Below are 25,871 nucleotides of genomic sequence, written 5' to 3' on the forward strand. Positions count from 1 at the left end.
TGCGCCTTGGTTTAGCTGTCGGGGTGCACCCCCAGAGCGGGGGGAGCTCCAGCAGCCGCGGATTTCCACTGCCAGCGTGCGGCTTCCCCCGGCACCGCGTGCCGTGGCCCCCGTCCTCGCCGCGCTCCCCCCAGCGCGGAGGATTAGCGGTATTTATAGCAAACGCTCCGTTTCCATTTTCCCCGCTGAGGCCGATTCCTGCCGGGGAGGGAGAGCGTGGCCGGGGCCACGGCGGGGGCCGAGCGGCCGCTTGCTCCCGCCTGGACTTGCGACGGATTTATATTTTATTCCGTTTGGTCTCTCAGCTCTGGCACACTGGGGTTTGGCAGGGGACGGTGGCACCGCCGGAGCGCGGAGCAGCCGCCGGCTCTCGCTGCCCTGGCCCTGCCTCCAGGTAGGACCTAGGAGGAGCGTTCTCCGGACCTAAAAATATTGTTTTCGGGGCTGGTGCGTGCGCTCCGGCCCCGTCCTCCTCGCCGTGCGGCGGCGGGGCTCTGCCCAGCTCCGGTGAGCCCGATGTGGGGGTCCGGCCGAGCCGGGGGCTGGGGGCTGCCCGGTTGGTGCTGCCGGGAGCGTTTCACGCCGCCGCGCTCCCTCCCTCCGCAACTGGGATTTTTCCTTTTCCGACACCGATTCCTCCCCAGCCTCTTACCCCGGGCACGGGGAGCCGGAGCCCCCCCACCCAGCCCCGACCGCATCCTGCTCCCGGGGAGCGGTGCGGGATGAACCGACGCCAAAACGAACCAGCCCCGTCCTGGGTGAGCATTTATTGGGTTGCAGTGGCTGCCTGGAGCCCGGCGCCCGGCTCGGCGGCGGGGAGGGGGTCCGGGGTCCCCCGCTGTCCCCGGGGCCGGGGGGAAGGGTGCCCCGGCACTATTTGGAGGTGGGGGTGCCCTGGCCGAGCTGCAGCAGGGAGTTGGTGGCGTAGTTTTGGAAGAGGGGCTGGAGGAACATGCCGACGGTGCCGAAGACGCAGACGAAGACGAAGATCCACAAGAAGAGGCGGTCGATGACCATGGCCACGTACTTCCAGTCCTCGCTCACCTGCGCGGGGGCCGGGACAGACGCCGGGTCAGGCCGGGGACTCCGGTGACAACCGCACCCGGCGGGCGGCTGGACGCGGAGCTCGGCCGCCCCGAATCCGCTCCCTCAGCACCGCAGCTCCCAGCGCCGGCTGCCAGCTCGCCATGGGCCCCGCGGGGCTTCGCGTCCCCGGTGCCGCCCGCGCCGCTGAGCCCGGGAAACTCATCTCCCCGCTGAGCTGAGCTGGGGGGGCAGCGGCGCCGGGGCCGGCTTCGCCCCAAACCCGCAGCCTCGCGGCGATGCGCGGGGTCAGGGCGCCCGGGAGCCTCCCGGCTGCTTCGTGCGGGGGGTCGGGGGCCAGGGCCCCTCCCGGGCAGAGGGTGTGGGGGTCCCCAGGCGCCAGGCAGGCAGGGACCCCCTCGCTCCCCGGGCACGTCCCTTCCTGCGGTGCAGCACACGCTTGACACCCCCAGCCCTGCCTGCACCCCCCAGCTCTGCCCATCCCCCCCAGACCTGCCCGTACCCCACAGCCCTGCCTGCACCCCACAGCCCTCCCTGCACCCCAGCTCTGCCCATACCCCCCAGCTCTGCCTGCACCCCACAGCGCTGTCTGCACCCCACAGTCCTGCCCATCCCCCCAGCTCTGCCCGCACCCCCCAGCCCTGCCTGCACCCCCCAGCTCTGCCCGCATCCCACAGCGCTGTCTGCACCTCCCAGCCCTGCCCGTAGCCCCCGGCCCTGCCCGCACCCCATAGCCCTCCCTGAACCCCCCAGCCCTGCCTGTACCCCCCAGCCCTCCCTGAACCCCCCAGCCCTGCCCACACCTCCCAGCCCTGCCTGTACCCCCCAGCCCTGCCTGCACCCCCCAGCTCTGCCCGTACCCCCCAGCCCTGCCTGCACCCCCCAGCCCTGCCTGCACTCCCCAGCTCTGCCTGCACTCCACAGCCCTCCCTGCACCCCACAGCCCTGCCCGTACCCCCCAGCTCTGCCCACACCCCCCAGCCCTGCCTGAACCCCCCAGCTCTGCGCCTACCCCACAGCTCTGCCCGCACCTCCCAGCCCTGCCTGTGTCTTGCAATCCTGCCTGCACCCCAGCTCTGCCCATACCCCCCAGCTCTGCCTGCACCCCCGAGCCCTGCCTGCACCCTGCAGCACTGCCTGCACCCCACAGCCCTGCCTGCACCCCCCAGCTCTGCCCATACCCCCCAGCTCTGCCTGCACCCCCGACCCCTGCCTGCACCCCGCAGCACTGCCTGCACCCCCCAGCCCTGCCTGCACCCCCCAGCTCTGCCCGTACCCCCCAGCCCTGCCCGCACCCCATAGCCCTCCCTGAACCCCCCAGCCCTGCCCACACCCCCCAGCCCTGCCCGTACCCCCCAGACCTGCCTGCACCCCGCAGCCCTGCCCGCACCCCCCCGTCCCCCGCCCACCCTGCCCCGCGCGCTCCCCGCCCCGACTCACGCTCTGGTCGTCGTCCTCGCTGCGCATGTGGTCGGCGATGAAGCGCACGCCGTCCACCGCCTCCTCCAGCCCGCAGCCGCCCGCCGCCGCCGCCTGCCGCTCCCGGTAGCCGTTGAGCCCGTCGGCCTTGGCAGCGCCCGGGTTGGCGTAGCAGGCGCAGGCGCGGGCGCCGGCCCGGAGGAAGAGCGTGGCGGCGGCGGCGCGCTCGTGGGTATGGCGGCGTTGGCGCAAGCGCTGGCGCGCGCAGTTCTGCCGCGGCTGCTTCATGAAGAGCAGCGCCGGGAGCTTGCGGAGGAAGAGGGCGCGGACCCAGGGCGGCATGGTGTGCGTGGTGGGCGAGCGGTGGTGCACGTTGAGGACGCAGACGCTGGTGACGATGGAGAAGGTGACCAGGACCATGGTGAACATGAGGTACTTGCCCACCAGCGGCACGTCCAGCGAGGTGGGCGGCACGATCTTGGAGATGAGCAGGAGGAAGACGGTGAGGGCGAGCAGGACGGAGATGCAGAGCGTCATCTTCTCACCGCAGTCGGACGGGAGGTAGAAGACGAGGATGGCGAGGGAGGTGATGAGGATGCAGGGGATGATGAGGTTGATGGTGTAGAAGAGCGGCTTGCGCCGGATGATGAAGTCGTAGGTGATGTCCACGTAGGTGGAGTCGTCGGGGTTCTCGTTGCGCCGGCCCGGCAGCGCCACGATGTCCCACTCGCCGCTGGGCGTGAAGTCGTCCAGGCTGGCCACCTCGCTCTTCAGCACCAGGTCGATCTCGGTGCGGTCGTAGGTCCAGGAGCGGAACCTCATGGTGCAGTTCTGCTGGTCGAAGGGGAAGTGCTTCACCTCGATCTTGCACGCGCTCTTGTAGATGGCCGGCGGCAGCCAGAAGATGCTGCCGTCGTAGGAGATCACCGCGTTGGAGTAGAAGGAGACCTCGTACATCCCGTCGGCGCTGGGGCGAAGGGACGCGCCGTCAGCCCCCCGGCAGCGCCACGGCCTGGCCGTGAGACCCCGATGGGGTCGGGGGACTCAACGACCCCCCCCAAAGAACCACCTACTTGTTGTAGAGCACAACGTCGGGCAGCCAGATGTGCTTGGAGGGCAGGCGGACCTTCCGCATGTTGTCGAAGTCCTCGGGCTTCCAGGCGAGGCGGTAATCCTCCCACTCCTGCGGGCCGGCGGGCTCAGCGGGGCGGGGGGCCCGGCCGGGTGGGCTTGGGGGGGCCACACGGGGCAGGGGGAGCAGGGGGGCCCGGCCGGGTGGGCTTGGGGGGGCCACATGTGGAGAGGGAGGGGAAAGGGGTCCCTAGTAAGGGTGGGCTTAGGGGACCCACCCAGGGTATGGGATGGGCAGGGGGGGCCCAGGGAAAGGTGGGCTTGGAGGGGCCACACGGGGCAGGGGGGGTCCAGGGAAGGGTGGGCTTGGGGGGGGCCACACGGGGCGGGGGGGGGTCCAGGGAAGGGTGGGCTTAGGGGACCCACCCAGGGTGGGGGGAGCACGGGGGGCTCAGGGAAAGGTGGGCTTGGGGGACCCACCCAGGGTGTGGGACGGGCAGGGGGGCCCAGGGAAGGGTGGGCTTGGAGGGGCCACACGGGGCAGGGGGGGCCCAGGGAAGGGTGGGCTTGGGGGGGCCACACGGGGCAGGGGAGGCCCAGGGAAGGGTGGGCTTGGGGGGGCCACACATGGAGAGGGAGGGGAAAGGGGTCCCTAGTAAGGGTGGGCTTAGGGGACCCACCCAGGGTATGGGATGGGCAGGGGGGGCCCAGGGAAGGGTGGGCTTGGAGGGGCCACACGGGGCAGGGGGGGCCCAGGGAAGGGTGGGCTTCGGGGACCCACAGAGGGTATAGGAGGCAGGGGGTCCACAGGGCAGGGTGCAGGGGGTCCCCGCACAGGGAGGGCCCAGGGCAGGGTGCAGGGGGTCCTGGTACAGGGGGGGTACCTATGTGGGGTGCAGGGGATGCCCAGGGCAGGGTGCAGGGGGTCCCTGGGCAGGGTCCAGGGGGGGCCCAGAGCAGGATGCAGGTGGTCCCTGTGCAGGGGGGTCCCCATGCGGTGTGCAGGGGGTCCCCAGGGCAGGGTGCAGGGGTTCCCAGGTAGGGAGGACCCAGGGCAGGGTGCAGGGGGGGTCCCCATGCGGGGTGCAGGGGGTCCCCAGGGCAGGGTGCAGAGGGTCCCCGCGCAGGGAGGACCCAGGGCAGGGTGCAGGGGGGTCCCCATGCCGGGGGTCCCGGAGCCACGGCGGGGTTCCAGTGCTCCCACCTGGGTCAGCCAGACGTTGGTGGTCATGATCTGCTCCCGCTCGTGCTGCGGAGAGAGCGGGGCCGGTTACGGGGGGGCTGGGGGGGCTGCAGGGCCCCCTCCCCGCGCCAGGGCAGCTGAGCCCCGACCAACTCACCACGCTGATGAGCTGGGCCAGGGACACCATCAGCTGCACGGTGACCAGCGCCGAGCCGTTGGCCGCCGGCCGGATCAGCTTGTTGTAGCGCGCGGGGTCCAGGAGGTACTCGACCAGGCGCTCCTCCGTCGCCGTGCCCAGGGCCCCTGCGCGGGCGGGGGTCAGCGCCGCGGCTCCGGGGGCTCCGGGGGGTCCGGGGGGCTCCGGGGGGCTCCGGGACCCCCCCAGGCTGAGCCTGCGCCCGTGCCAGGGCCTGGGCTGGCAGTGTGAGGGCAGGGCTGGTGGTGTGCGGGGTGACAGTGTGCGGGGTGACGGTGTGCGGGGTGATGGTGTGGGGGGGTGACGGTGTGCGGGGTGACAGTGTGCGGGGTGACAGTGTGCGGTGTGACAGTGTGCGGGGGTGACGGTGTGGGGTGACAGTGTGTGGGGTGACGGTGTGCGGGGTGACGGTGTGGGGTGACAGTGTGTGGGGTGACGGTGTGCGGGGTGACGGTGTGGGGTGACAGTGTGTGGGGTGACGGTGTGCGGGGTGACGGTGTGCGGGGTGACAGTGTGGGGGGTGACAGCGTGCGGTGTGACGGTGTGTGGGGTGACGGTGTGGGGTGACGGTGTGCGGGGTGATGGTGTGGGGGGTGACGGTGTGGGGGGTGACAGTGTGCGGGGTGACGGTGTGGGGGGTGACGGTGTGGGGGGTGACGGTGTGCGGGGTGACGGTGTGCGGGGTGACGGGGTGCGGGGTGACAGTGTGGGGGGGTGACAGTGTGCGGGGTGACGGTGTGGGGTGTGACGGTGTGCGGTGTGACAGCGTGTGGGTGACGGGGTGACGGTGTGGGGGTGTGCCGGTGTGTGGTCTGCAGTGTGCGGGTGTGCCGGGGTGCGGGTGCCGGGGTGCTGGTGTGCAGCGTGTGGCTGTGGCTGTGGTGGTGTGCAGGTGCTGGTGTGCGGTGTGTGGTGTGCGGCTGTGCAGGGCGCACGGGTGACAGTGTGCGGGTCTGCGTTGCATGGCTGTGCGGGTGCCGGTGCCTGGCTGTACCAGTGTGCGGGTGCCGGTGTGTGGGGGTGTGTGGCTGTACCGGTGTGCAGGTGCCGGTGTGCGGGTGCATGTGTGTAGGTGCCGGTGCGTGGCTGTGCGCTGTGCGGGTGCCACAGCCGGCCCCAGGCTGCTCTCAGGCCGGGGTGGGGGGGGGGGGGTCCCGGTGGGGTGGACACACACCGGTGGGCAGCAGAGGAGCAGCCCGGGGGGGCCGGGCAGGGCCTGGAGCCCCGGTACCGGAGAAGCGGCCGGTGCCCCCCCACCCTCCTTCCCCCCCGCTTCGTCCTTGACCCCTCCGGTCCCGGGGCGGGGGGGACGGGGGGGGCGTGCAGCAGTGGGAAGCACCGGGGCAGGGCGGTCCCGTGCAACAGGCGCAGCCCCGGGCCCGGTGTCCCCCCCGAACCCCTCCCCGGTACCGGTGGCCCCCCCCCCCCCCCGGTACTTACGTCGGAGGGCGGCGAGGAGGCAGAGGACACGGAGCAGCGCCATGGGGGCGGCCCCGGTGCCGGTACCGGAGCCCGGGCGCTGTCCGCGGTGCTGGAACCGGCGGCGGCGGCCCGGGAGGGGCGGGGCGGCCCCGGGAGGGGCGGGGCGTGTCCTCGGGCGGGAGGCGGGGCCAGGCTCTGCGCCGGGCCCGCCCCAGCGCAGCGCCTGGCCCCGCCTCCCGCCCAGGACACGCCCCGACCCCAGGCACCACGTGATCCCCCCTCTAAGGGCGGGGCTCACCCCGCCCGCTCGGCTCCGCCCCCCTCGCTTCCCAGCGGCGCCTCCTGAGCGACACTTCCGGCTCGGCGTCGCCCCGCCCCTTCCGTTAGAGGCGGGAGAGGGGGGGTCACTTCCGGAGAGCGGGGCCGTCCCGCCGCCATCTTGGGCCGGCTCCGGGGGGCTGCGGCGGCGGCGGCGGCGGCGGAGCGGGTCCCTCCATGGGAAGATGCGGCGGGCGGGGGCGGAGGAGGCGGCGGGGTCGCAGGCGGCGGCGGGGGGAGGAGCCGGGCGGAGCGGGGCCGAGGTGGTGGCGGCGGCCCCCGCCGGGCGGCTCCTGAGGCGGGAGCTGCGGTTGCTCGAGTCCATCTTCCACCGGGGCCACGAGCGGTTCCGCATCGGCAGCGCCTGCCCCGACGAGATCACCTGCGAGTTCGTGCCGGGAGCCGGGGCCCGCGCCGGGGCTTCCGCCTCCCGGGGGCCGCCGCCGGGGCCCGTCCGCATCCACTGCAACATCACGGTGAGGCCCGGGGCCGGGGGGCGCGGGGGGGGGGGGGGGGCACCGGTTCGGGGGGGTCCTGGGACCGAGCGGCCGCCCCGACCCGCTCCGGGGAACCCGGTGCCGTTGCGGGGGGGGGGGAACCGGGCCTCGCCGCCCCCCTCCCCACCCCGGGGCCCGCACGAGTGGGGCCCCGGTACCGGCAGGACAAGCCGTGGCCTGCCCCGGCGGGCGCAGGCAGGGCCCGAGGGGAGGCCCCGTCCCGCCCCGGGTTCGTTGGGGGGGGTCCCAGAGGACCCTGGGTGGAGGGGTTGCCGTGGGTGCAGCCCCCGTCTCGCCCACCGAGCTGGTGCTGGAGGAGCGGAGCGTGGGCAGCCCCCGGTGCGAGGCCGAGCGGGGCTGGCGCCCGGGATGTGGCGTTGGCGGCGGCTGGCGGTGCCTTCACCCCGGGTTAACGGCGTCGGCTCCCGCATGGGTGCTGCCGGGTGCTGCCCGCCAAGAGCAGCGTGGGCAGCAGGGCGAGGGAGGGGATTCTGCCCCTTGACTCCGCTCTCGTCAGACCCCACCTGGAGTCCTGCGTCCAGCTCTGGAGCCCCCAACACCAGAAGGACATGGATGTGTTGGAGCGGGTCCAGAGGAGGCCACGAAGATGATCCGAGGGCTGGAGCACCTCTCCTCCGAGGACAGGCTGAGGGAGCTGGGGCTGTTCAGCCTGGAGAAGGGAAGGCTCCGGGGTGACCTTAGAGCAGCTGCCAGTGCCTGGAGGGGCCAACAGGAAGGGTGGAGAGGGGCTTTTCACAAGGGGGTGCAGTGATAGGACAAGGGGGAACGGCTCCAAACTAACAGAGGGCAGACTGAGACGAGATATTGGGAAGAAATTCTTCACCGTGAGGGTGGTGAGGCCCTGGCCCAGGCTGCCCAGAGGAGCTGTGGCTGCCCCCTCCCTGGCAGGGTTCAAGGCCAGGCTGGATGGAGCTCTGAGCACCCTGGGCTGGTGGGAGATGTCCCTTCTCATGGCAGGGGGGGTGGAACCAGATGAGCTTCAAGGTCCCTTCCAACCCAAACCATTCTGTGATTCTCCTGCAGCCGCTCTGGCCCAGAGCTGGCGAGGTGAGCGGCCACGGGACAGCATGGAACAGCCTCGTGTCCTGCCTTGGCCAATTTCCCAACCTCAACGAGGTGGCCAAAACCCCACCACCCTCTGCGTTGCGCCCTCTCCCCTGGGCTGGGGGCGAGTGGTGCGGTCGGAGCGGGGCTTTTCTCTGCCCTCGGCCCCGGGGTTAGCTCAGACACAGCCGTTGCGCTGATCGCTGCGATCTGGAGGGATCCGTTTGCGGGCGAGGTGGGGCTGCCGCTCCCCGTTCTGCCTGGCTCGCTGCTCTGTTCCCCGCCGGCTGCGTCGCTGTGATGGAGGTGCCTTCACCAGCAACCCCCCGCAGCGCTCCAGGCCTGGGGGAGAGCGGCTGGAGAGCTGCCCCACAGAACAGGACCGGGGGTGCTGGTCGGCAGCCGGCTGAACGTGGGCCAGCGGTGTGCCCGGGGGGGCAAGAAGGCCAACGGTGTCCGGGCTTGGATCAGGAATGGGGTGGGCAGAGGGAGCAGGGCAGGGATCGTGGCGAAGCCGCCCCTCGAGCGCTGCCCTCAGCTCTGGGCCCCTCACTCCCAGCAGGACATGGAGGGGCTGGAGCGTGGCCAGAGCAGGGCAGCCAGGCTGGGGAGGGGGCTGGAGGAGAACAAGTCCCATGAGGAGCAGCTGAGGGAGCTGGGGCTGCTCCGGCTGGAGAAGAGGAGGCTGAGGGGAGACCTCATGGCTCTCTGCAGCTCCCTGACAGGAGGGGGGAGCGAGGGGGGGTTGGTCTCTGCTCCCCAGTAACCAGCGACAGGACGAGAGGAAACGGCCTCGAGCTGCGTCAGGGGGGGTTCAGACTGGAGATTGGGAAAGAATTCTTTACTGGAAGAGACTCTTCCCAGTGGTGCCCAGCGACAGGACAAGGGGCAACGGGCACAAACTGGAGCAGAGGAAGCTCCAGCTGAACCCGAGGAAGAACTTCTTCCCTCGGAGGGTGACGGAGCCCTGGCCCAGGCTGCCCAGGGAGGCTGTGGAGTCTCCTTCTCTGGAGATATTCCAGCCCCCCTGGCCGCGGTGCTGTGCAGCCTGCTCTGGGTGACCCTGCTTGGGCAGGGGGTTGGGCTGGGGGATCCCCAGAGGGCCCTCCCAACCCCGACCGTTCTGTGAAGAGTGCTCAGGCCTTGGCCCAGGCTGCCCAGGGCGGTGGGGGAGTCCCCATCCCTGGAGGGGTTCAAACAAAGTGTGGATGTGGCAGCTGGGGACAGGGTTCAGCAGGCGTGGGGGTCATGGGGTGACAGCTGGACTTGATGATCGTAGAGATCTTTCCCAACCTTAATGATGCTCTGGTTTTTTTTCTGCTTCTCCCCAGGAGTCTTACCCAGCTGTTCCCCCGATGTGGTCTGTGGAGTCGGATGATCCGAACCTGGCAGCTATCCTGGAGAGGCTGGTGGAAGTCAGGAAGGGAAACACGCTGGTGAGGGGGCCCTGCCTGGGGAGGGGCGGGGGCGGCCGGAGGCCGGCTGCTCCGGGAGGGTCAGACCCCTGCTCCGTGCCTCCAGCCGCCCGCGGCGGGGCTGCGTCTGGCCTCGTAAGGGCCCGGGAAATTTGGGATGGGCAGCTCTGACTTCTCTTGAGCTTGATGCTGGGGTGTGATTCCCTCCTGGAGGCGGGAAGGAGCGGCCTCTGGGCCTTCGCTCGCTGGTTTTGCGAGGGGGAAAGCGTTGCGGCGCTGAGGGCAGCTGCGGCTGAGCTTGGCTTGTGGGTCTGTGCGCTTCGCTGACGCCTCTCTGCTCTTGGGACAGCTCTTGCAGCACCTGAAGCGAATAATCTCCGACCTGTGCAAACTCTACAACCTGCCCCAACATCCAGACGTTGAAATGCTGGACCAGCCTCTGCCGGCAGAACAGGTGAGTGACTCGGGAGGAGGCTTTTGAAGCTCACGAAACGAATTCTCCGGAGTTTGCTTTGGAGGCTGAGGCTTCCGAACCCCCCCAAGGAGGAACACGGCGGGGGAGGCGTTGGTCTCCGTGCCCTGGGGTGGGTTCCTGGCCTGGGCGATGCCGGCCTGCTCCCCTGGGCCTCGGTGCTGTTCAGCTGCTCTGGCGTAGTTTCCTATAAGGGTTCTTGGCTCCCCTCGGCTTTTAACCTGGTTCTGCTTGTAAATCCGTGTCTAACCTTGCCTTGGAAGCATCGGGGAAGGCAGGGGAGCCCCAGGAAGCTGACGGAGCTATCTTCCTCCCTGCCCTTTTGTCCCCGCAGAGCACCCAGGAAGAGGTGTCCTCCGAAGAGGAAGATGAAGAGATGCCGGAGGTAAGTGCCACCTCGCTGTGTGAGGAATTACACCGGAGAGCTGAGCGCAGGGAGATGCCCGCCGAAAGGTGCGAGGGCACGGGGAGCACATCCAGGAGGAGCTCGTAGAGTCCAGGCAGGGCAGAGCCCGCTGTTTGGCTCGACGGCTCGGGTGTGCTCGGCGTTTTGCTGCCGGGGACGGGAGCGACGTCTGCGCAAACCGCAGGGGACCGCAGCAGCCGAGAGGCGCAGCCGAGGCCTCCGAAGGCACGGCGGCAAGCCGAGAGCGGAGCCCCTCGGACAGCTTCTGGTGCTGCTGTGCTCTAGAGCCTGACGTTTACTGGCGGGCGATGGGATTTCCCGGTTGCCGTCGCCGGCGGGGAAGTCTCACGGTGAAAGTGGGACTCCCGCAGCGAGAAGGAGGTCGGCTGGCTGAGCGTACGAGCGGGCTCGGCGGCGGGAGCAGCAGAGGCAGCCATACCTCGCTGCAGGCCGAGCAGATCGTGCTGCAAAACCCACAGGCTTGGGTTGTTTGGTTCTGTGGTTTCGAGATCTCTAGAAGTGGGTGGAATAATCTTGAATCTCCATGGTGACGTTGAGCGATGCCTCGCGCGCTTCTCCCGGGGCGCGAGAGGCGCGGGCAGCGAGTCAGCAGCCCCGCAGAACCCGGGGGCAGGTCACTTAGCAGCAGCACACCTGGCAGTTGGGGGGGTTTTAGCGAAGCTAAGAACTTGCTGAATCAAGGCCGGCCTTTGCCAGGGTCCCCGGAGAAAATGAGGAGGCTTACGCTGGCGCCGGCACAGCCTCGCGTACCTGCCGGCGTTGCTGCTTCACGGCGGATTTTTGATGTGGGAGTCCTCACGCTCCCGTGGGCCGGAAAAGAAATCCTCGGGGATGGGGGGGGTTCCCCCTCGTGCTTTCTGCGAACGCTGTGCGGGGACAACGCTCCTGCTCAGAGCGAAGGTTTCTCGCCGAGCGGTTGGGGTTGTTGGGCTGTGTCGGAGCAGCGGAGCCGTGCCCCGGTGCGGAGCTGCGTTACGCAGGTTCATCCGCTCGGAGGGTTTTCTGGGAGGATCTCCCGTGTCGCGGTCTTAAAAATGTCAAAGCCCTTCCAAAAAGTGCTGCTCATCCAGGATAGCAGCGGCCAGCCTGGAGAGCCCAGACCCAACGCTCGTTTGAGGATTTAATCCCAGCGCTGGAGCTCTGCGCGCCCACGGCCGTTCGCAGGCGGCTGAACCCCGTGCGCGGACGCAGCGCGGCAGCCGCTGGGCGCGGGGAGAGATCTCTGCCGCGGCCCCCGATCGCCGCGACTGCTTTTGACCCGTTATTAACGTCGAGGTCTCGCACCCGTCAACCCGACGAGCGTCGTCGTGGGAAGGGACGAGGGGCAGAGCCTGTGCCCGGTTCAGGGAGAGCGTCGGGCGCGTGCTGTGCGCCGGAGAGCTGAGCTGCTCCGCCGCGAGCCTCGGGACACGCGGTGAGACGTCACCCCTTTGAGGGGAAACCGTCCCGCGGCGCTGGACTCTGTGCGTGAGGGACTCTCCCTCCTGTGCTGCCGGAGAGCTGCGCTGGTGCTGGGTTTTCGCTTGCGAAAGGGGAAGGCCGTGGCCCGGCAGCACCGCGCCGAGCGTCTGCGCTGTGTCCCAGCTGTCCAGCAGCGCGGCACGGGGCTGCGGGAGCTGAGATCCGAGTGCCCTTCAGCTACGTGGGGCTCGCTGGGGAGCATCCCGGAGATTCATGGCTGATGATAAAACAGGCAGGAGGCTTGGCAGGGACGAACCCGCCGAACGGAGAGCTTGCGTGAGCCGGGTTTGGTGCTGGAAAGGGGAGCGTGCGGCGCTGCCTGCCGGGTTTGGTACGGGAGGGCGGCGGCGGGCCCAGTGACCCTGCCCAGGCCTTGCACCTTCCACCTGGTTCGTCCCTGGGATCAGGGGAGGAAGGGTCGCGCTGGGATCCTGCCTGATTCAGGGCCGCTTCCGTCTGCAGCTCGGAGCAGGGAGGAGCGAAGGCGCGTCTCCCACCAGCTCTGCTCTCCCCTTCGCAGGACACCGAGGACTTGGACCACTATGAGATGAAAGAGGAAGAGCCGGCAGATGGGAAGAAGACAGAGGATGAAGGCATTGGGAAGGAAAACCTGGCCATTTTAGAGAAAATAAAAAAGAACCAGAGGCAAGATTACTTAAATGTACGTGTCGCCCGGCGGGCGGGCGGGTTGGGGAGCAGAGGGCCCCGAGGGCGATGGGGGCCCCTGCCAGCCCTAAGGCCGCGGGGCCGTCTGCGGGCGGAGGGACAGCCGTGGCTCGCAGGGGCTGCCGCGGAGAAGGCTGTGAGCTGCCGCTGCAGCTCGGGGAAGTAAGCGGGGGCCTCGGGTGCCCCCGAGGTGTTGGTGCTGCGTGGGGCAGCGGCGAGATCCGGGGTTCCCCGCTGCTCCTGGGAGCTGCACCTCGCTTTGTGCCCAGAGCTGCCTGCTCCTGCTCTCCTGGGCTGAGATTCTTCGGCAGCTGAGAGGGCACCGAGGCATTTCCGAGCCTGGGGTGGCATTTTGGGGCGAGGGAAATTGCTGCAGGGGGAAAGGGGAAGGCTGAGAGGCGGGGGACGCAGTCAGGTCCCCGATTTAGAGCCCGACGGGAGTTCTGGCTCAAGGGTTGGCCTCGGGGCAGCGGCTGTGGTGGGTGCAGCGTCAGGGTGCAACTTCCCTCCTCCCGAATTCCTCGCAGGGTGCAGTGTCTGGGTCTGTGCAGGCCACCGACCGGCTAATGAAGGAGCTCAGGGATATTTACCGATCACCAAGTTTCAAGGGCGGTAAGTGCCACGGGGTGGGGGGCTCGAGGGAGGGGGCTGCTGCTCCCGCTCTGCGTGCCGGGGTTTTCCTCCTCGTTCCAGCTCTGATGGGCTTCAGAGCTGCTCTGCTCCGCCCAGCTGGGGAGAGGAGCTCTGGCCTTCGGTGGCTGTGGCTCTGTCAGGAGCGAGCGACGCTGCCTCGCTGTCCCTGCTCCCCGCCAGCGCTGGGCGGGAGCGAGGGGCGTTCTGTGGGCGCGAGGGTTTGCTGGCTGCGAGGGTGACGGTGCTCCTGGCCCTCTCCTGAACCCCTGGGGATGGAGCAGTGGTGGGAAACGCCGCTGCCCTCAGGACGGCCCTTCCAGATAAGCGCTGCTCTTTTGGGGGGGGGGGAGGTGTCTGTGGCTGCAGGGCTGAGGGGACTTGAAATCTGGGGGGGGTTCAGTCTCCCCCGTAGTGACGCCCCCCCCTCTGCCTTGCAGGATACTATGCAGTCGAACTCGTGAACGACAGCCTGTACGATTGGAACGTCAAACTCCTGAAGTAGGTGGCACAGCGTGGGGTCGTGCAACTGTGGTGGATCTTGGCGGTGGGACCAAAACGTGTCCCCCCCCCAGAGGGGAAGCGAGCAGGGCAGGGGAGCGGCGGGCAGGCCGCGGGCTAGCCTCTCGGGCAGCTCGCTTGCTGTCTCCAGAAAGGGGCTGACATCTCCAGAGAAAGATGAGCTGATCTGAGGGCTCTGCCAGTCTGTCTGCTGTTCCTAGAGTCCTGGAAGAGGTGCACCAGGCAGAACCCCGAGCTTTCACACCCTCCAGACGCCAGTGCTGCCTTTCCCTTGAGCCAGGCAGCCTTTTATTCTTAAGCTGGCAGCATGCAAAAAGGGTGTGATGGTCTTCTCTGCAAACCGGGAGCAGAATGCTGACAGCCCGTGCTGTCGCTGCCCGCTGGGTGGGAACCCGAGGGCCCCCGTGGCCGCCCGGTTCTGCAGGTACGGTGGCTCTGGGCTTCGGCGGCAGCGAGCGCGGCTGACTCGAGGTGCACGGCCTCGGCTCTGACCTTCCGGGGCTTCCCTTGGGCAGGGTTGACGAGGACAGCGCTTTGCACAACGATCTCCAGATCCTCAAAGAGAAGGAGGGGACGGATTTCATCCTCCTAAACTTCTCCTTCAAGGTGAGGCTTCCCGTGCCTCCCCCTCCTCGGGAACCGCCGCCAGCCCCGGGAGCGGCCGTTTCTCAGCGGCGTTGCTTCCCTTCTCTCCTTCCAGGATAACTTTCCCTTTGATCCGCCCTTCGTCAGGGTCGTGTCCCCGGTGCTGTCGGGGGGGTAAGTAACGCTTTGCCTCGTCTGCGGTCCCCAGCGCCGCTGCGCTCCGGGGTTCCTCCAGTGCTGCCCAGTCCCCTAACCTCACTGGTGCCAGTTTGCAGTAGCTCTCCTGGGAAGCAGAGATGGGGGTAGTGGATTTTTTTTTTTCGTGTGTGTGTTTTTCCACCTGAAATCTACTGGGAAAACTTTGTCTCCGGAGCAGCGGGCAGGGGAGGCTGTGTCCGTCTCTGACCTAACCGTGCCCGTTCCCTTCCCCCAGGTATGTTCTGGGTGGCGGTGCCATCTGCATGGAGCTGCTCACGAAGCAGGTGGGTGCCCGCCGCGACGCGGGGCGCGGAGGCCCCCGGCGTGGCCGTGCCCTGCGTTCTCCTGCCCGGGGCCTGCCAACCGCCCAAGCCGGGCTGGCACGGCGCTGCGGTGCCCGTGCCGCGCTCGGGGGGGACGCGCCGGGCAAGGGTCCCGTTCGACGCTGGCCTGACCGCGCCGCGCTCTGTCCCTCAGGGCTGGAGCAGCGCCTACTCCATCGAGTCGGTGATCATGCAGATCAGCGCGACGCTGGTGAAAGGGAAAGCGCGGGTGCAGTTTGGAGCCAATAAGGTAGGGCTCTGCGGCGGCGCGGTGCGCGTGGCTCGGGAGGGCTCGCGCCGGGGTCTGGCTGGGCTGACGGTCGCCCTGGTTTTTCCCTTGCAGAACCAGTACAGCCTGACGCGAGCCCAGCAGTCCTACAAGTCCCTGGTGCAGATCCACGAGAAGAACGGTGAGGGCCGAGGGAGGGGGGTCTGCCTTCCCCCGCGTGAGGCCGGGCAGCCGAGCTGCTGGAGGGGGTTTTATTTTCCTGCCTCGCGTGTGGAGATTCCCTGGAGCGAGGTGGCAGCCGCTGGCCAAGGCAGAGTGTGCGGCCGCAGTGTCCTGCTGCGCAGTGCTGGGCTCCTCCGGCTGTGCTGGGAGATGCGCGGAGGCGGCCGGGGAGCTGTCGGGACAGAATCCCAGAATCCCAGCATGGGGGGGGGTTGGGAGGGCCCTCTGGGGATCCCCCAGCCCAACCCCCTGCCCAAGCAGGGTCACCCAGAGCAGGCTGCACAGCACCGCGGCCAGGGGGGCTGGAATATCTCCAGAGAAGGAGACTCCACAGCCTCCCTGGGCAGCCTGGGCCAGGGCTCCGGCACCCTCAAAGGGAAGAAGTTCTTCCTCGGGTTCAGCTGGAGCTTCCTCTGCTCCAGTTTGTGCCCGTTGCCCCTTGTCCTGTCGCTGGGCACCACTGGGAAGAGCCTGGCCCCATCCTCCTGACCCCCCCTGCAGATACTGATCGGCATTTCTAAGGTCCCCTCTCAGCCTTCTCTTCTCCAGGCTGAACAAGCCCAGCTCCCTCAGCCTCTCCTCGTAGCAGAGATGCTCCAGTCCCCTCCTCATCCTCGCAGCCCTGCGCTGGGCTCTCTCCAGTAGCTCCTCATCTTTCTTGAACTGGGGAGCCCAGCACTGGACCCAGCACTGCAGATGGGGCCTCCCCAGGGCAGAGTAAAGGTGGAGGAGAACCTCCCTCGCCCTGCTGCCCACACTCCTCCTCATGCACCCCAGGATCCCATTGGCCTTCTTGGCACCCAGGGCACGCTGCTGGCTCACGGTCACCCTGTCGTCCCCCAGCACTCCCAGTCCCTCTCCGCAGAGCTGCTCTCCAGCAGCTCAGCCCCAGCCTGTCCTGGTGCCTGGGGTTGTTCCTCCCCAGGGGCAGGACCCTGCACCGGGACGCAACCCGGCGGGAAAGCCTCCCGGTAATCCGGCAGACATGGGACTTGGCGTGCTTGCGCCGCCGCTTTCGGCAGCGTTTCCAGGCGTGGATTCCCGTTCCGTGCGGCTCCGTCCCTGACGGATCCGGCTTCTCCTTTCAGGCTGGTACACACCGCCCAAGGAGGACGGCTAGCGCGGGTGCTGCAGGACCGATCCCATCATCTTCTGGATGCTCTGCTCGGATCCCAACGATGCCTCTTGGCTTTCTCCCGGGATGTAATAGCTCTGCCTGTTGCAGGACAATGGTGGCTGTTTAAAAACTCTAAATAAAACTGGTTAAGCAGTTGGACTGACCTAAAACACTTGCTGGACCCTTGCTAGCAGGCATTCTTGTTAAAACAAACTTTTGAGCCTCTTGTATCGCTGGAAACTTTCGACTCTACTCCGGTCTAGAGCGTCCTCCTTACCTATGCTATGGATTTAATTTATTTTCTTATTTCATGTACACTGCTTTTTTTTGTTACAGTGTATGATGGATGTGTATGGAAAATGTATCTTTGGAGAAAAATTACAGTTTGTTAATTTGAAGATGCTGATCTGGCTAATTTTCTTTTTTTTATTTCATCTGCTGCTGGGTGGGCCGTGCGCTGCACCGGCAGGGAGCAAACCCCTCGGCAGCGGCCGGGCCCCGCTGCGGCGGGGCGGGGGATGGAGCCGAGGTGGGGGCACAGGGATGGCGCAGGCTTCGTGGTGTGGAGCCCCGGACGGGGAGCTCTGGAGCAGAAACCATCCTCCCCTAGACGCCCAACCGCCTTTTCTCTTCCCCCTCGGTGACCTTGCATGGCTGGAAGCGGAGCGGGGAAGAGCTGTAGGGCTTTCCTGCCTCGTGTCGGCGACATGGACAGTGGGACTGAGGGCACCCTCAGCAATTTGTCGATGACACCAAGCCCAGTGGTGTGGGTGACACGCCGGAGGGAAGGGATGGTGTCCAGAGGGACCGGGCCAGGCTGGAGAGCTGGGCCTGCATGAGCCGCACGACGTTCAACAAGGCCAAGGGCAAGGTCCTGCCCGTGGGTCGGGGCCACCCCAGACACAAGGACAGGCTGGGCGGGGAGCGGCTCGAGAGCAGCCCTGAGGAGAAGGACTTGGGGGTACTGGTGGGTGAGAAGCTCAACAGGAGCCGGCAACATGTGCTCGCAGCCCAGAAAGCCGAGCGTGTCCTGGGCTGCATCCAGAGCAGCGTGGGCAGCAGGGCGAGGGAGGGGATTCTGCCCCTTGACTCCGCTCTCGTCAGATCCCACCTGGAGTCTTGCGTCCAGCTCTGGAGCCCCCAACACCAGAAGGACATGGATGTGTTGGAGTGGGGCTGGAGGAGGGCATGAAGATGATCCGAGGGCTGGAGCACCTCTGCTATGGGGACAGGCTGAGGGAGCTGGGGCTGCTCAGCCTGGAGCAGAGAAGGCTCCGGGGTGACCTCAGAGCAGCTGCCAGTGCCTGGAGGGGCCGACAGGAAGGATGGAGAGGGGCTTTTCACAAGGGGGTGCAGTGATAGGACAAGGGGGAACGGCTCTAAACTAACAGAGGGCAGATTGAGATGAGATATTGGGAAGAAATTCTTCCCCGTGAGGGTGGTGAAACCCTGGCCCAGGCTGCCCAGAGAAGCTGTGGCTGCCCCCTCCCTGGCAGGGCTCAAGGCCAGGTTGGATGGAGCTCTGAGCACCCTGGGCTGGTGGGAGATGTCCCTGCTCATGGCAGGGGAGTTGGAACCAGATGAGCTTCAAGGTCCCTTCCAACCCAAACCATTCCATGATTCTAATTTCTGCGCTGTGGCCGAAAGCTGTGGGATAACGCGGAGTGTGGGCAGCACCGGCTGCGCTCCCTGCTCTCATCCTTGCCCCCACAGCAACTGGCCCAGTTCTCTATGGGTTTATTTTATTTTTCCTCCTCAAACCATCGTTCCTGCTCCTCTCACTGCCACGGGGCCGTTGCTGGAAGGCGTTGCTGCAGTCCCTGGTCCTTGCTTCAACCCCCCCTGCCCCGTCCCGAGGCTGCTGGAAGGAGATTCGGGTGCTGGAGCTGCGCTGGCTTCTGGCGTCCTTGGCTGGAGGGCAGAGCTGACTCGTTAAAGCCGGACCGGCCGTATTAATTCACTGCGTTGGAAGAAAAGTTATTAGAAAATCAAAGGGGCTCGGAAGAAGCCCGTTATCTCCTCCAGCAGCTGTTCCGCTCTTCAGGCATCATCCTGCTCCGGGCCTTGGAATAAAACGATGCCGCGGGAGAGGGCTTGGTGACGGTGCCCTGCGCTTGCCCCGGCCGGGGGCTGGCTGGAAGCGCTTTGCTGGGGACCGGGGGGGGTTGGGACGCTGAGCAGCTCTGCCCTGCCCCGCGCTCTGCTCCTCTGCCCCAGACCGGCACCCGGCGGGGTCCTGGTCCCCCCCAGCCCCGCTCCCAGCGCCTGGTGCTGGGGGGATGGAGGCAGCCGCGCTCTGCTCCCCTCTTTAGCCCAGACAGCACCAAGGATCCCCTGGGGAGGGGGCTTTGGTGGGGTTCATAAAGGTTTAGAAAGCTTGCGGTGCTGCAGTGTGGGGAGGGGGGGGCTGCGCCCGCCAACCCCGGTGATGGGCTTGGGGTTGGGTAGGGTCGGTCGGGAGAGCTCACGGCACGCACGCTCCCGAATCCCGGCGGCATTCTGGGCTGGGGTGAGCGGGAGAGTTGGGGGGGGGTCCTGCAGGACCCTCGGCTGCTGACCTGGCAGGCGTCAGGAGCGGCGTGGGCCATCCCCTCTGCTCAGGATCCACCCTGCTCCGAGATGGGCTCCACGCTCGCCGCCACCGCGCCGGCTCCGCTCTTGCTTCGGCTTCTCGGGGGGAGCAGCGCGCGGTGCCGTCACCGCTGCCGGAGACGCAGCCCTTGGCAGGGGACGGGGACGGGGAGACCCTTCCCGAAGGAGACGCGCGGCCGGCACGCCGCGGGAAACGCCGCCGCGGCGCGAAGCCACCGAGACGGTGCTGCCGGGGTGCCTGTCCTGCTGCTGAGGCCCCCGCAGAGAGGACGGGGGGGAATTTAGATTTGTCCTAAGGGAAGAAAACGAACCAGCACCTTTCACCGTAAGCCGGCAGCCGAGGTCACCGGTGACGGCACGGAGCTCTGCTCGGCCTCGAGAAGGCGAAGCCGGAGCCGGCCGTGACCCCACCACTTTTCCGGCGAGGAAATTGCCCCCGCTTCCCACTGCGCTGCCGGCACCCCCAGCACCTCCCCGCACCCACACCAGGGGGGCACGATGCTGGGGACCGGCTGCCCCTGCCGAGTCGGGGGCTGCTCTCCCCGTTGCCCCCATGGGTGGGAGCTGGGTGGGCTTCGGGGACGTTCTCCAGCCCCTGCACACGGGACGAGCCCACGTCCTGCCCCGAAACCAGGGCGCACGCAGCCTCGGGGACCAAACGCACGTCCCCCCCCGTGGCTTTTTGTTGCGATGGGGTCGGTAACGCCGCGCCGGCACCGCGTGGGCCGGCAGGAAGCCAAAGCGCTGGGCTCGGCCGGCGTTTTCCGGCGAGGTCTCGGTGCGGCGGGCGGAAAGCGGGGCTTCGGCGGCGCGGTGGAACCGCGGCCGCGGCGACAGCGAGCGCAACCGGGCCGTGCCCCGTGCCGGGCTGTGCGCTGGGTGGGGGGGGTCCATAAATGGGTCCTTGCATGGGGGGGGGGGGGGTCCATGAATGGGGGGGGGGTCACTTGCATGGGGGGGCTTGTGCAGGGGGTCGGTGCATGGATGGGGGATGGGGGGGGGTGCTATCTGTGGAGGTCTCTGCGTGGGGTCGACACACAGCGGCCGCGCGTGGGGGTCATGCGCAGGGTGAAGCCCCCCCTGTCCCACCACCCAGGGGGGGTCCCGGGGGGTGTCGTCGTGTCCCCCCCCCCCCCCCGCCCCGCGGGTCTCGGGGGTCCCCGACCCGGGGTGGGGGGGGGAGAACAGGGTGGAGGGGGGGGAGAACGGCCCCGCCCGCCGTCGGAGGGGCCGGGGCTGCCGGGGCCGGGGCCGCTCCGTCCCCCCGGGGCCGCCCCCTCCGGATCTGGGCGGGGAGGGCCGGCCCCCCCCCGCCCCCCCGCCCCTCCGGCCCCTCCGTCCCGTCCCGTCCCGTCCCGTCCCGTCCCGTCCCGCCGCCGTCGCATGGGGCCCCCCGGGCCGGCCTGACCCCCCCCTCCCCGCAGCCCCGCCGCACCCCCGGAGACGGAGCCGCGACGGGACCCCCACCCACCGGCTGCCCGGTCTCGGACGGAACCCCCCGGAGCACGGAGAGACCCCCCCGGACCCCTTCCCCGGGGGCAGAGGACCGTCGGAGCCGCCCCCCCTCCCCGAATTCCCGGCGAGACCCCCCGACTCGTCCCATCGCTGGAGCAGAGACCCCGGACCCCCCACCCCGGGACCCTTCCGCGGGGTCAGGACCCCCCCCACCTCGGGGAGACGCCGTCCCCTCCCCGGGACGTGGGAGCCGGCACCCCTGGGGACCCCCCCAAGCCATCCCCGCGGGGGCAAAGGACGCCTGGAGCCCCCCACCCTCGCCGGGGGCGAAGGCCCCGGACCCCCGACCCACGTCCCCGCTCCCGGGCTGGCCCCCGACCGTCGAGGGTCCCGCTCCCGGGGCTGGGGGGAGCCGGGTCGCCCCGTGCCCCCCGGCTGAGCCGGCCCCGAGCCGTGGGGCGGCCGTGGGGCGTCGAGGAGCCCCGGGGGGGCCGCGGCACCCTGCCCCTCCCCGGCCCCATGGCGGCCAAGTGGTTCAAGGAGTTCCCCTCCAACCTGAAGACGGTTTCGGAGCGGGCTCGGCCGGGCGGCGGTAGCCTGGGCAAGAGCCGGAAGAATTCGGCCGCCGAGTTGGGGGGCTGCCGGGCCGGCCCGGGGGGTGGCAAGGAGGGGGGCGGCCGGCTGTCCCGGGACAACTTGCAGGGTCTTCTCCAAGCCGCCACCGGGAAGATGCGGAAGAACTCGCGAGCGGAGGGGGTCGCGCTGGAGGGACCCCCCAAAACCTGCGGCACCTACATCAACCGCCTCATCAAGGTGGAGGCTCACGAGAAGAACGGGAAGGGGTACCCCGGCCCCCCGCCCGCCGGCCTCCCTGCCCCGGAGCAGGACAAGGGGAAGACCCCCAAGGCAGAGACGGTAAGGGGGGGGAAATTGGGGGGGGGGGGGGGGGGGGGGATGACCGCGGGGAGCGCACGGCACCGGTGGCTGCGACCGCGTTGGGCTGCGGCTCATTAGCCCGGCTGACCCCGGGCTTTCATGGCGCCCGGCTCCGCTGCCTTCAGATCCCGTTCAAAGCGCCCTTCATCCCGACCGCCCTTCATTTTTTTGGGTGGGGGGGGGCACGCCGGGCCCCCTCGCCGCGTCCTGTCCCACCCTGACCCCGGCTCTCGGCCGCTGGTTAAACAAAGGCTGACGCAAAGCGGTGCTGGGAAGCCGGACTTTCACCCCCGGGGTGGCGGGGAGCTGCTCGGGGGGGGGCTGTGGGGGGTGTGTGAGGGGGGTGTCTGTCACCCAAAAGGATCCCCGAGCCCCCCCAGGCTGCTCCCCACCTCCGGGGTGCAGAGGGATGGGCGCTGACCCCCACCCAAAGGTGCCACCGGCTGCACCCTCGTGGGGTCACGGCACGGCTCCGTCCCCCCCGGGGACCCCCGCGTCCCCGTCCCCTGCCTGGCTCCGCGCCGGCAGCATCCCCGCCACCCCCTCCCGCTCCCCCCCCACCGGTGGGACCCCCCCCCGATGCCGACGGGCGCCCATCCCCTGCCCAGGTCATCATCCTGGAGGACTACGCCGACCCCTACGACGCCAAGCGCACCAAGGGGCAGCGGGAGGCTGAGCGCCTGGGCGAGAACGACGGCTACATGGAGCCCTACGACGCCCAGCAGATGATCACAGGTACCGCGGCGCGGCGGCCGGGCACCGGGAACGCGCGGCCCAACCGCGGAGCCGCCCGGCGCGGGAGGCTCCGGGAACAGGAAAGCCGCTCGACGCTTCCTGCGGCCGCGCGGGGCCAGATAAGGAGCGGGCGCGAGGCCGGACGCCGATGGCCCCTCGCCCGCCGCCGCGACCTCCCGCCATCGCCCGACGGCTGCGCCGGGCGGGTGCCGAGCCCTCCGTGCTGTCCCCGGGGCTGGCGGGGGACACACGGCATCCCCGAGGGTCTCGGCGTCGTGGCCCCGGCCGGCGCGGCGGCCGCCCAGCTGGCCAGAGCGACAGGAACTGACTCGGCCGGAAACTGGAAATAAAAGATTTGCTGCCGATGGGTTTTTTTCCGCGCGGGGCAGCCCTGTTTGGCAGAGCCCGGCGAGGCGGGGGCCGGGGAGGGGGGCCGTGAGCCCCCCGGGGTGGTCTCCTATGGGCAGCCGGTTCCCGTCCTGCCGCCGCCGAGCCCGGCCAGCCGCCCCGGCGCGTTTCCGTGCCCGCGGCGCCGGCGGCCTCGCGGCTGCGACACCAGGCCAGGCGCCATGGGGATGGGCCCCTTCCTGCGCCGGCTCCTCCCGAGCCGCTTCCCGACGGGGCGTCCCCGGCGTGGGGTCCCTGAGGGTGGGAGGGGGGGGTCTCAGGGGACAGAGAGCCCCCCCTCCCCAACCCCCCCTCCCTCTTCCCCGCAGAAATCCGCCGGCGGGGCTCCAAGGACCCCCTGGTCAAAGCCATCCTGCTGCTGGAGGGTCCCGGCGAGCCCGGGGAGGGGGGCGGCAAGCCGGAGGCGGCCAAGCGGCCGGGGGGCAAGGAGCCGGCGGGCAAGGGGCCGCAGCTCTACGACACCCCCTACGAACCCGGGGACGGGGTGGCCGGGGGGACCCCGGAGCGCAGGGCGAGGGCTGGGGACGGGCGGCTGCCTGAGAACGACGAGCGCCCGGCCGGCGAGTACGAGCAGCCCTGGGAGTGGAAGAAGGAGCAGATCGTCAAAGCGCTGTCAGGTAGGGGACGGGGACGGGGATGGGGACAGGGGTGGGGACAGGGATGGGAACAAGGATGGGGCTGGGGACAGGGATGGGGATGGGGACAAGGATGGGGACAAGGATGGGGTTGGGGATGGGGACAGGAATGGGGACAGGGATGGGGATGGGGATGGGGACAGGGATGGGGATGGGGACAGGGTTGTGGACAAGGATGGGAATGGGGATGGGGATGGGGATGGGGATGGGGATGGGGATGGGGACAGGGATGGGGACAGGGACATGGACGGGGACAGAAATGGGGACAAGGTTGGGGACAGGGATGGGGACAGACCTTTTAGGAGGGCCTGTAGCTGCAGGACAAGGGGTAACGGTTTTAAACTACAAGAGGGGAGGTTCAGACTGGGTAGAAGGAGGAAATTTATTGCCAGGAGGGTGGGGGGACGCTGGCACGCATCGCCCGGAGAGGTGGGAGACGCCCCATCCCCGGAGACACCCAAGGTCAAGCTGGACGGGGCTCTGAGCGACCTGGGCCGGGTGAAGATGGGGAAAATATTTTCATCGGGGCTTATTGAGATAGAACGAGGAGCAATGGCTTTAAATTAAAGGAGGGCAGATTTAGCCTGGATATAATTAAGAAATATTTTACCATGAGGGTGGTGAAACGCCAGCACGAGTTGCCCAGAGAGGTGGGAGTTGCCCCATCCATGGAGTCACCCAAGGTCAAGCTGGACGGGGCTCTGAGCGACCTGGGCCGGGTGAAGATGTCCCTGCTCATGGCAGGGGGTTGGCCTGGATGGGGACAGGGATGGGAACAGGGATGGGGACGGTCCCAAGGCTGGGGATGGGGACAGGGCTGGAGCTAGGGATGCGGATGGCAATGGAGGTGACATGGAGGGGGCTTTGGGGGGGGGGCTTACATCTCGTTCCCTACCCCCTCCCCAGTCCAGTTCGAGGGCTCGGAGCGTCCCAAGGAGGAGGCTCCGCGGCAGCACCTACGCCAGAAGAGCTGGACCCCCAAGATGCTGAAGCCGGCGGGCGCCGAGCACGGCGAGGGGGAGCGGGTGGACCCTGCCCTGGCGCTGGAGAAGCAGCCGTGAGTCGCGAGGCCGAGCCACGTGCGGCAACCGGGCGAACGAAGGGAGGGGGCTGGGAAACCTGGGGAGGGGGGGACCGGGGCTTTGCCACCGCTCAGCGTCCCCCCCGTGTCCCCACCGCAGCTGGTACCACGGGGCCATCACGCGCGCCGAGGCCGAGAGCCGGCTGCAGGCGTGCCGGGAAGCCGGCTACCTGGTGCGCACCAGTGAGACCGGCAGCGGCAAGTACTCCATCGCGCTCAAGTGAGTGGCGACGCGGCCGCGGGGTCGGGGGGGGTCCCGGCCCCGGGGCGTGGGTTGGGGTCCCACACTGCGGGGATGCCGCGGTTGGAGCCCCCCTGGGTGGGCTGGGGTGGGAGCACCCAGGTCCCGGGGGTCGGCAGCCCCGACGCCACGGGGGGAACCCGGGCGTCCCGGCTGGGCGCTGGGGCGTCGCGTCCCCCCCCCTGTCCCCGGCACATTGTCGGGAGCGCCGGTGGCGTTTCCTTCCTGAGGAAGCGGAGCCCCCGGAGCCGAAACAATCGGAGCGGGACGGGAACAAACAGGGGTGGACGCGACCGCGGCGCTGGGGCGGGCGCCGGCGGGGGGGGGTTGGCGGCACCGCCGACGCCCGACGCCCACCCAGGACCAGCCAGGGTTGCGTCCACATCATCGTGGCCCAGACCAAGGACAACAAGTACACGCTCAGCCAGGCCAGCGGCGTCTTCGCCAGCGTCCCCGAGGTCGTGCACTACTACTCCACCGAGAAGCTGCCCTTCAAGGGCGCCGAGCACATGGCCCTGCTGCACCCCGTCCACTGCAAGCTGCATTAGCGCCCGCTGATGCCCCCCCGGACTGGCCCCCGGACCCCCCAGGGCATGGGGCAGGGTCCGGCCCCGGCCATCGCCGCGTGTCGCGGGAAGGGTCCGGCGGAGGACCCCTGGGTCACGTCCCCAGCGCCGCGGGGACCCCGACTCCTGCCTGGCGCTGGACTCCGGCAAAGCCGCACTGCCCTTTGGCCGGGACCGATCCTGCCCGCCCAGCGCCGGAGCCGGCTCGCTGCGGGGCTGCCTCCGGGGCGGGGGGGGGTCACGGCGAGGCTGGGGTGTGTAACGAAGTAATAAATAAACGTGTTGGCTGGGAGGAGACGGGTGGTCCTGGGGGGTCTGGGGGCTGCGAAGGGGAAGGGATGGGGCTGGGATGGGGTTGGGGGCTGCAGTGGGGCAGGGATGGGGCAGGATTAGGCCTGGGGGCTCCAGAGGGGAAGGGATGGGGCTGGGGTCTGCAATAGGGAACGGATAGGGCAGGGATGGGGCAGGATTGGGGCTGGGGGCTGCAATGGGGAAGGGATGGGGCCGGGATGGGTCTGGGGGCTGCAGTGGGGAAGGGATGGGGCTGGGGGCTGCAAAGGGGAAAGGATGGGGATGGGGGCTGCAATAGGGAAGGGATGGGGCAGGAATGGGGCTGGGGGCTCCAGAGGAACAGGGATGGGGCAGGAGTGGGGCTGGGGGCTGCCATGGGGAAGGGATGGCGTTGGGGTCTGCAGCGGTGCAGGGATGGGTCTGGGGGCTGCAAAGGGGCAGGGATGGGG

General features: G+C 69.0%; 4 protein-coding genes across 4 annotated transcripts; 2 read left to right on the forward strand and 2 right to left on the reverse strand.

The window, feature by feature from the left end:
* Positions 1 to 741: 741 nt before the first annotated feature.
* CHRNB2 (cholinergic receptor nicotinic beta 2 subunit) lies at positions 742 to 6,497 on the reverse strand. Its single transcript, XM_075445066.1, has 6 exons — positions 6,354 to 6,497; positions 4,875 to 5,020; positions 4,739 to 4,783; positions 3,537 to 3,646; positions 2,485 to 3,430; positions 742 to 1,044 (listed from the first exon to the last, which is right to left on the reverse strand). The coding sequence occupies exons 1-6, from the start codon at positions 6,394 to 6,396 to the stop codon at positions 874 to 876; spliced, it is 1,461 nt and encodes a 486-aa protein (XP_075301181.1). The 5' UTR covers positions 6,397 to 6,497; the 3' UTR covers positions 742 to 873.
* Positions 6,498 to 6,823: 326 nt separating this feature from the next.
* UBE2Q1 (ubiquitin conjugating enzyme E2 Q1) lies at positions 6,824 to 16,880 on the forward strand. The gene is made up of 13 exons (XM_075445067.1): positions 6,824 to 7,129; positions 9,547 to 9,651; positions 9,980 to 10,084; positions 10,437 to 10,487; positions 12,511 to 12,651; positions 13,184 to 13,268; positions 13,727 to 13,787; positions 14,324 to 14,414; positions 14,509 to 14,567; positions 14,827 to 14,875; positions 15,069 to 15,164; positions 15,258 to 15,324; positions 16,454 to 16,880. Exons 1-13 carry the CDS (start codon positions 6,839 to 6,841, stop codon positions 16,483 to 16,485), a joined length of 1,233 nt encoding a protein of 410 aa, XP_075301182.1. The 5' UTR covers positions 6,824 to 6,838; the 3' UTR covers positions 16,486 to 16,880.
* A 1,343-nt stretch (positions 16,881 to 18,223) lies between these two features.
* LOC142364872 (uncharacterized) lies at positions 18,224 to 21,050 on the reverse strand. The gene is made up of 3 exons (XM_075445018.1): positions 20,743 to 21,050; positions 19,041 to 20,359; positions 18,224 to 18,442 (listed from the first exon to the last, which is right to left on the reverse strand). Exons 1-2 carry the CDS (start codon positions 21,048 to 21,050, stop codon positions 19,051 to 19,053), a joined length of 1,617 nt encoding a protein of 538 aa, XP_075301133.1. The 3' UTR covers positions 18,224 to 18,442; positions 19,041 to 19,050.
* On the forward strand, positions 20,440 to 25,418 carry SHE (Src homology 2 domain containing E). The gene is made up of 6 exons (XM_075445390.1): positions 20,440 to 21,444; positions 22,074 to 22,200; positions 22,917 to 23,225; positions 24,150 to 24,300; positions 24,425 to 24,544; positions 24,927 to 25,418. The coding sequence occupies exons 1-6, from the start codon at positions 21,049 to 21,051 to the stop codon at positions 25,111 to 25,113; spliced, it is 1,290 nt and encodes a 429-aa protein (XP_075301505.1). The 5' UTR covers positions 20,440 to 21,048; the 3' UTR covers positions 25,114 to 25,418.
* The last annotated feature ends 453 nt before the right edge of the window (positions 25,419 to 25,871 follow it).

Source organism: Opisthocomus hoazin, chromosome 30, assembly GCF_030867145.1.
Source record: "Opisthocomus hoazin isolate bOpiHoa1 chromosome 30, bOpiHoa1.hap1, whole genome shotgun sequence".
NCBI lineage: Eukaryota > Metazoa > Chordata > Aves > Opisthocomiformes > Opisthocomidae > Opisthocomus > Opisthocomus hoazin.

What these genes read in the sequence shown, in the direction of transcription:
- CHRNB2 (XM_075445066.1), bottom strand. Translation starts at nt 6,396, where the DNA reads ATGGCGCTGCTCCGTGTCCTCTGCCTCCTCGCCGCCCTCCGAC. An exon ending in TGGCCCAGCTCATCAGCGTG is followed by an intron (nt 4,784 to 4,874) that starts GTGAGTTGGTCG and finishes CTCTCTCCGCAG; the next exon opens with CACGAGCGGGAGCAGATCAT. An exon ending in GCGAGGACGACGACCAGAGC is followed by an intron (nt 1,045 to 2,484) that starts GTGAGTCGGGGC and finishes GCCCCCGCGCAG; the next exon opens with GTGAGCGAGGACTGGAAGTA.
- UBE2Q1 (XM_075445067.1), top strand. Translation starts at nt 6,839, where the DNA reads ATGCGGCGGGCGGGGGCGGAGGAGGCGGCGGGGTCGCAGGCGGCGGCG. An exon ending in TCCTAAACTTCTCCTTCAAG is followed by an intron (nt 14,415 to 14,508) that starts GTGAGGCTTCCC and finishes CTCTCCTTCCAG; the next exon opens with GATAACTTTCCCTTTGATCC. An exon ending in TGCAGTTTGGAGCCAATAAG is followed by an intron (nt 15,165 to 15,257) that starts GTAGGGCTCTGC and finishes TTTCCCTTGCAG; the next exon opens with AACCAGTACAGCCTGACGCG.
- SHE (XM_075445390.1), top strand. Translation starts at nt 21,049, where the DNA reads ATGGCGGCCAAGTGGTTCAAGGAGTTCCCCTCCAACCTGAAGACGGTT. An exon ending in CTGGCGCTGGAGAAGCAGCC is followed by an intron (nt 24,301 to 24,424) that starts GTGAGTCGCGAG and finishes TCCCCACCGCAG; the next exon opens with CTGGTACCACGGGGCCATCA. An exon ending in AAGTACTCCATCGCGCTCAA is followed by an intron (nt 24,545 to 24,926) that starts GTGAGTGGCGAC and finishes ACGCCCACCCAG; the next exon opens with GACCAGCCAGGGTTGCGTCC.
- LOC142364872 (XM_075445018.1), bottom strand. Translation starts at nt 21,050, where the DNA reads ATGGGGCCGGGGAGGGGCAGGGTGCCGCGGCCCCCCCGGGGCTCCTCG. An exon ending in GGGGACGGCGTCTCCCCGAG is followed by an intron (nt 20,360 to 20,742) that starts GTGGGGGGGGTC and finishes CTCCCCGCCCAG; the next exon opens with ATCCGGAGGGGGCGGCCCCG.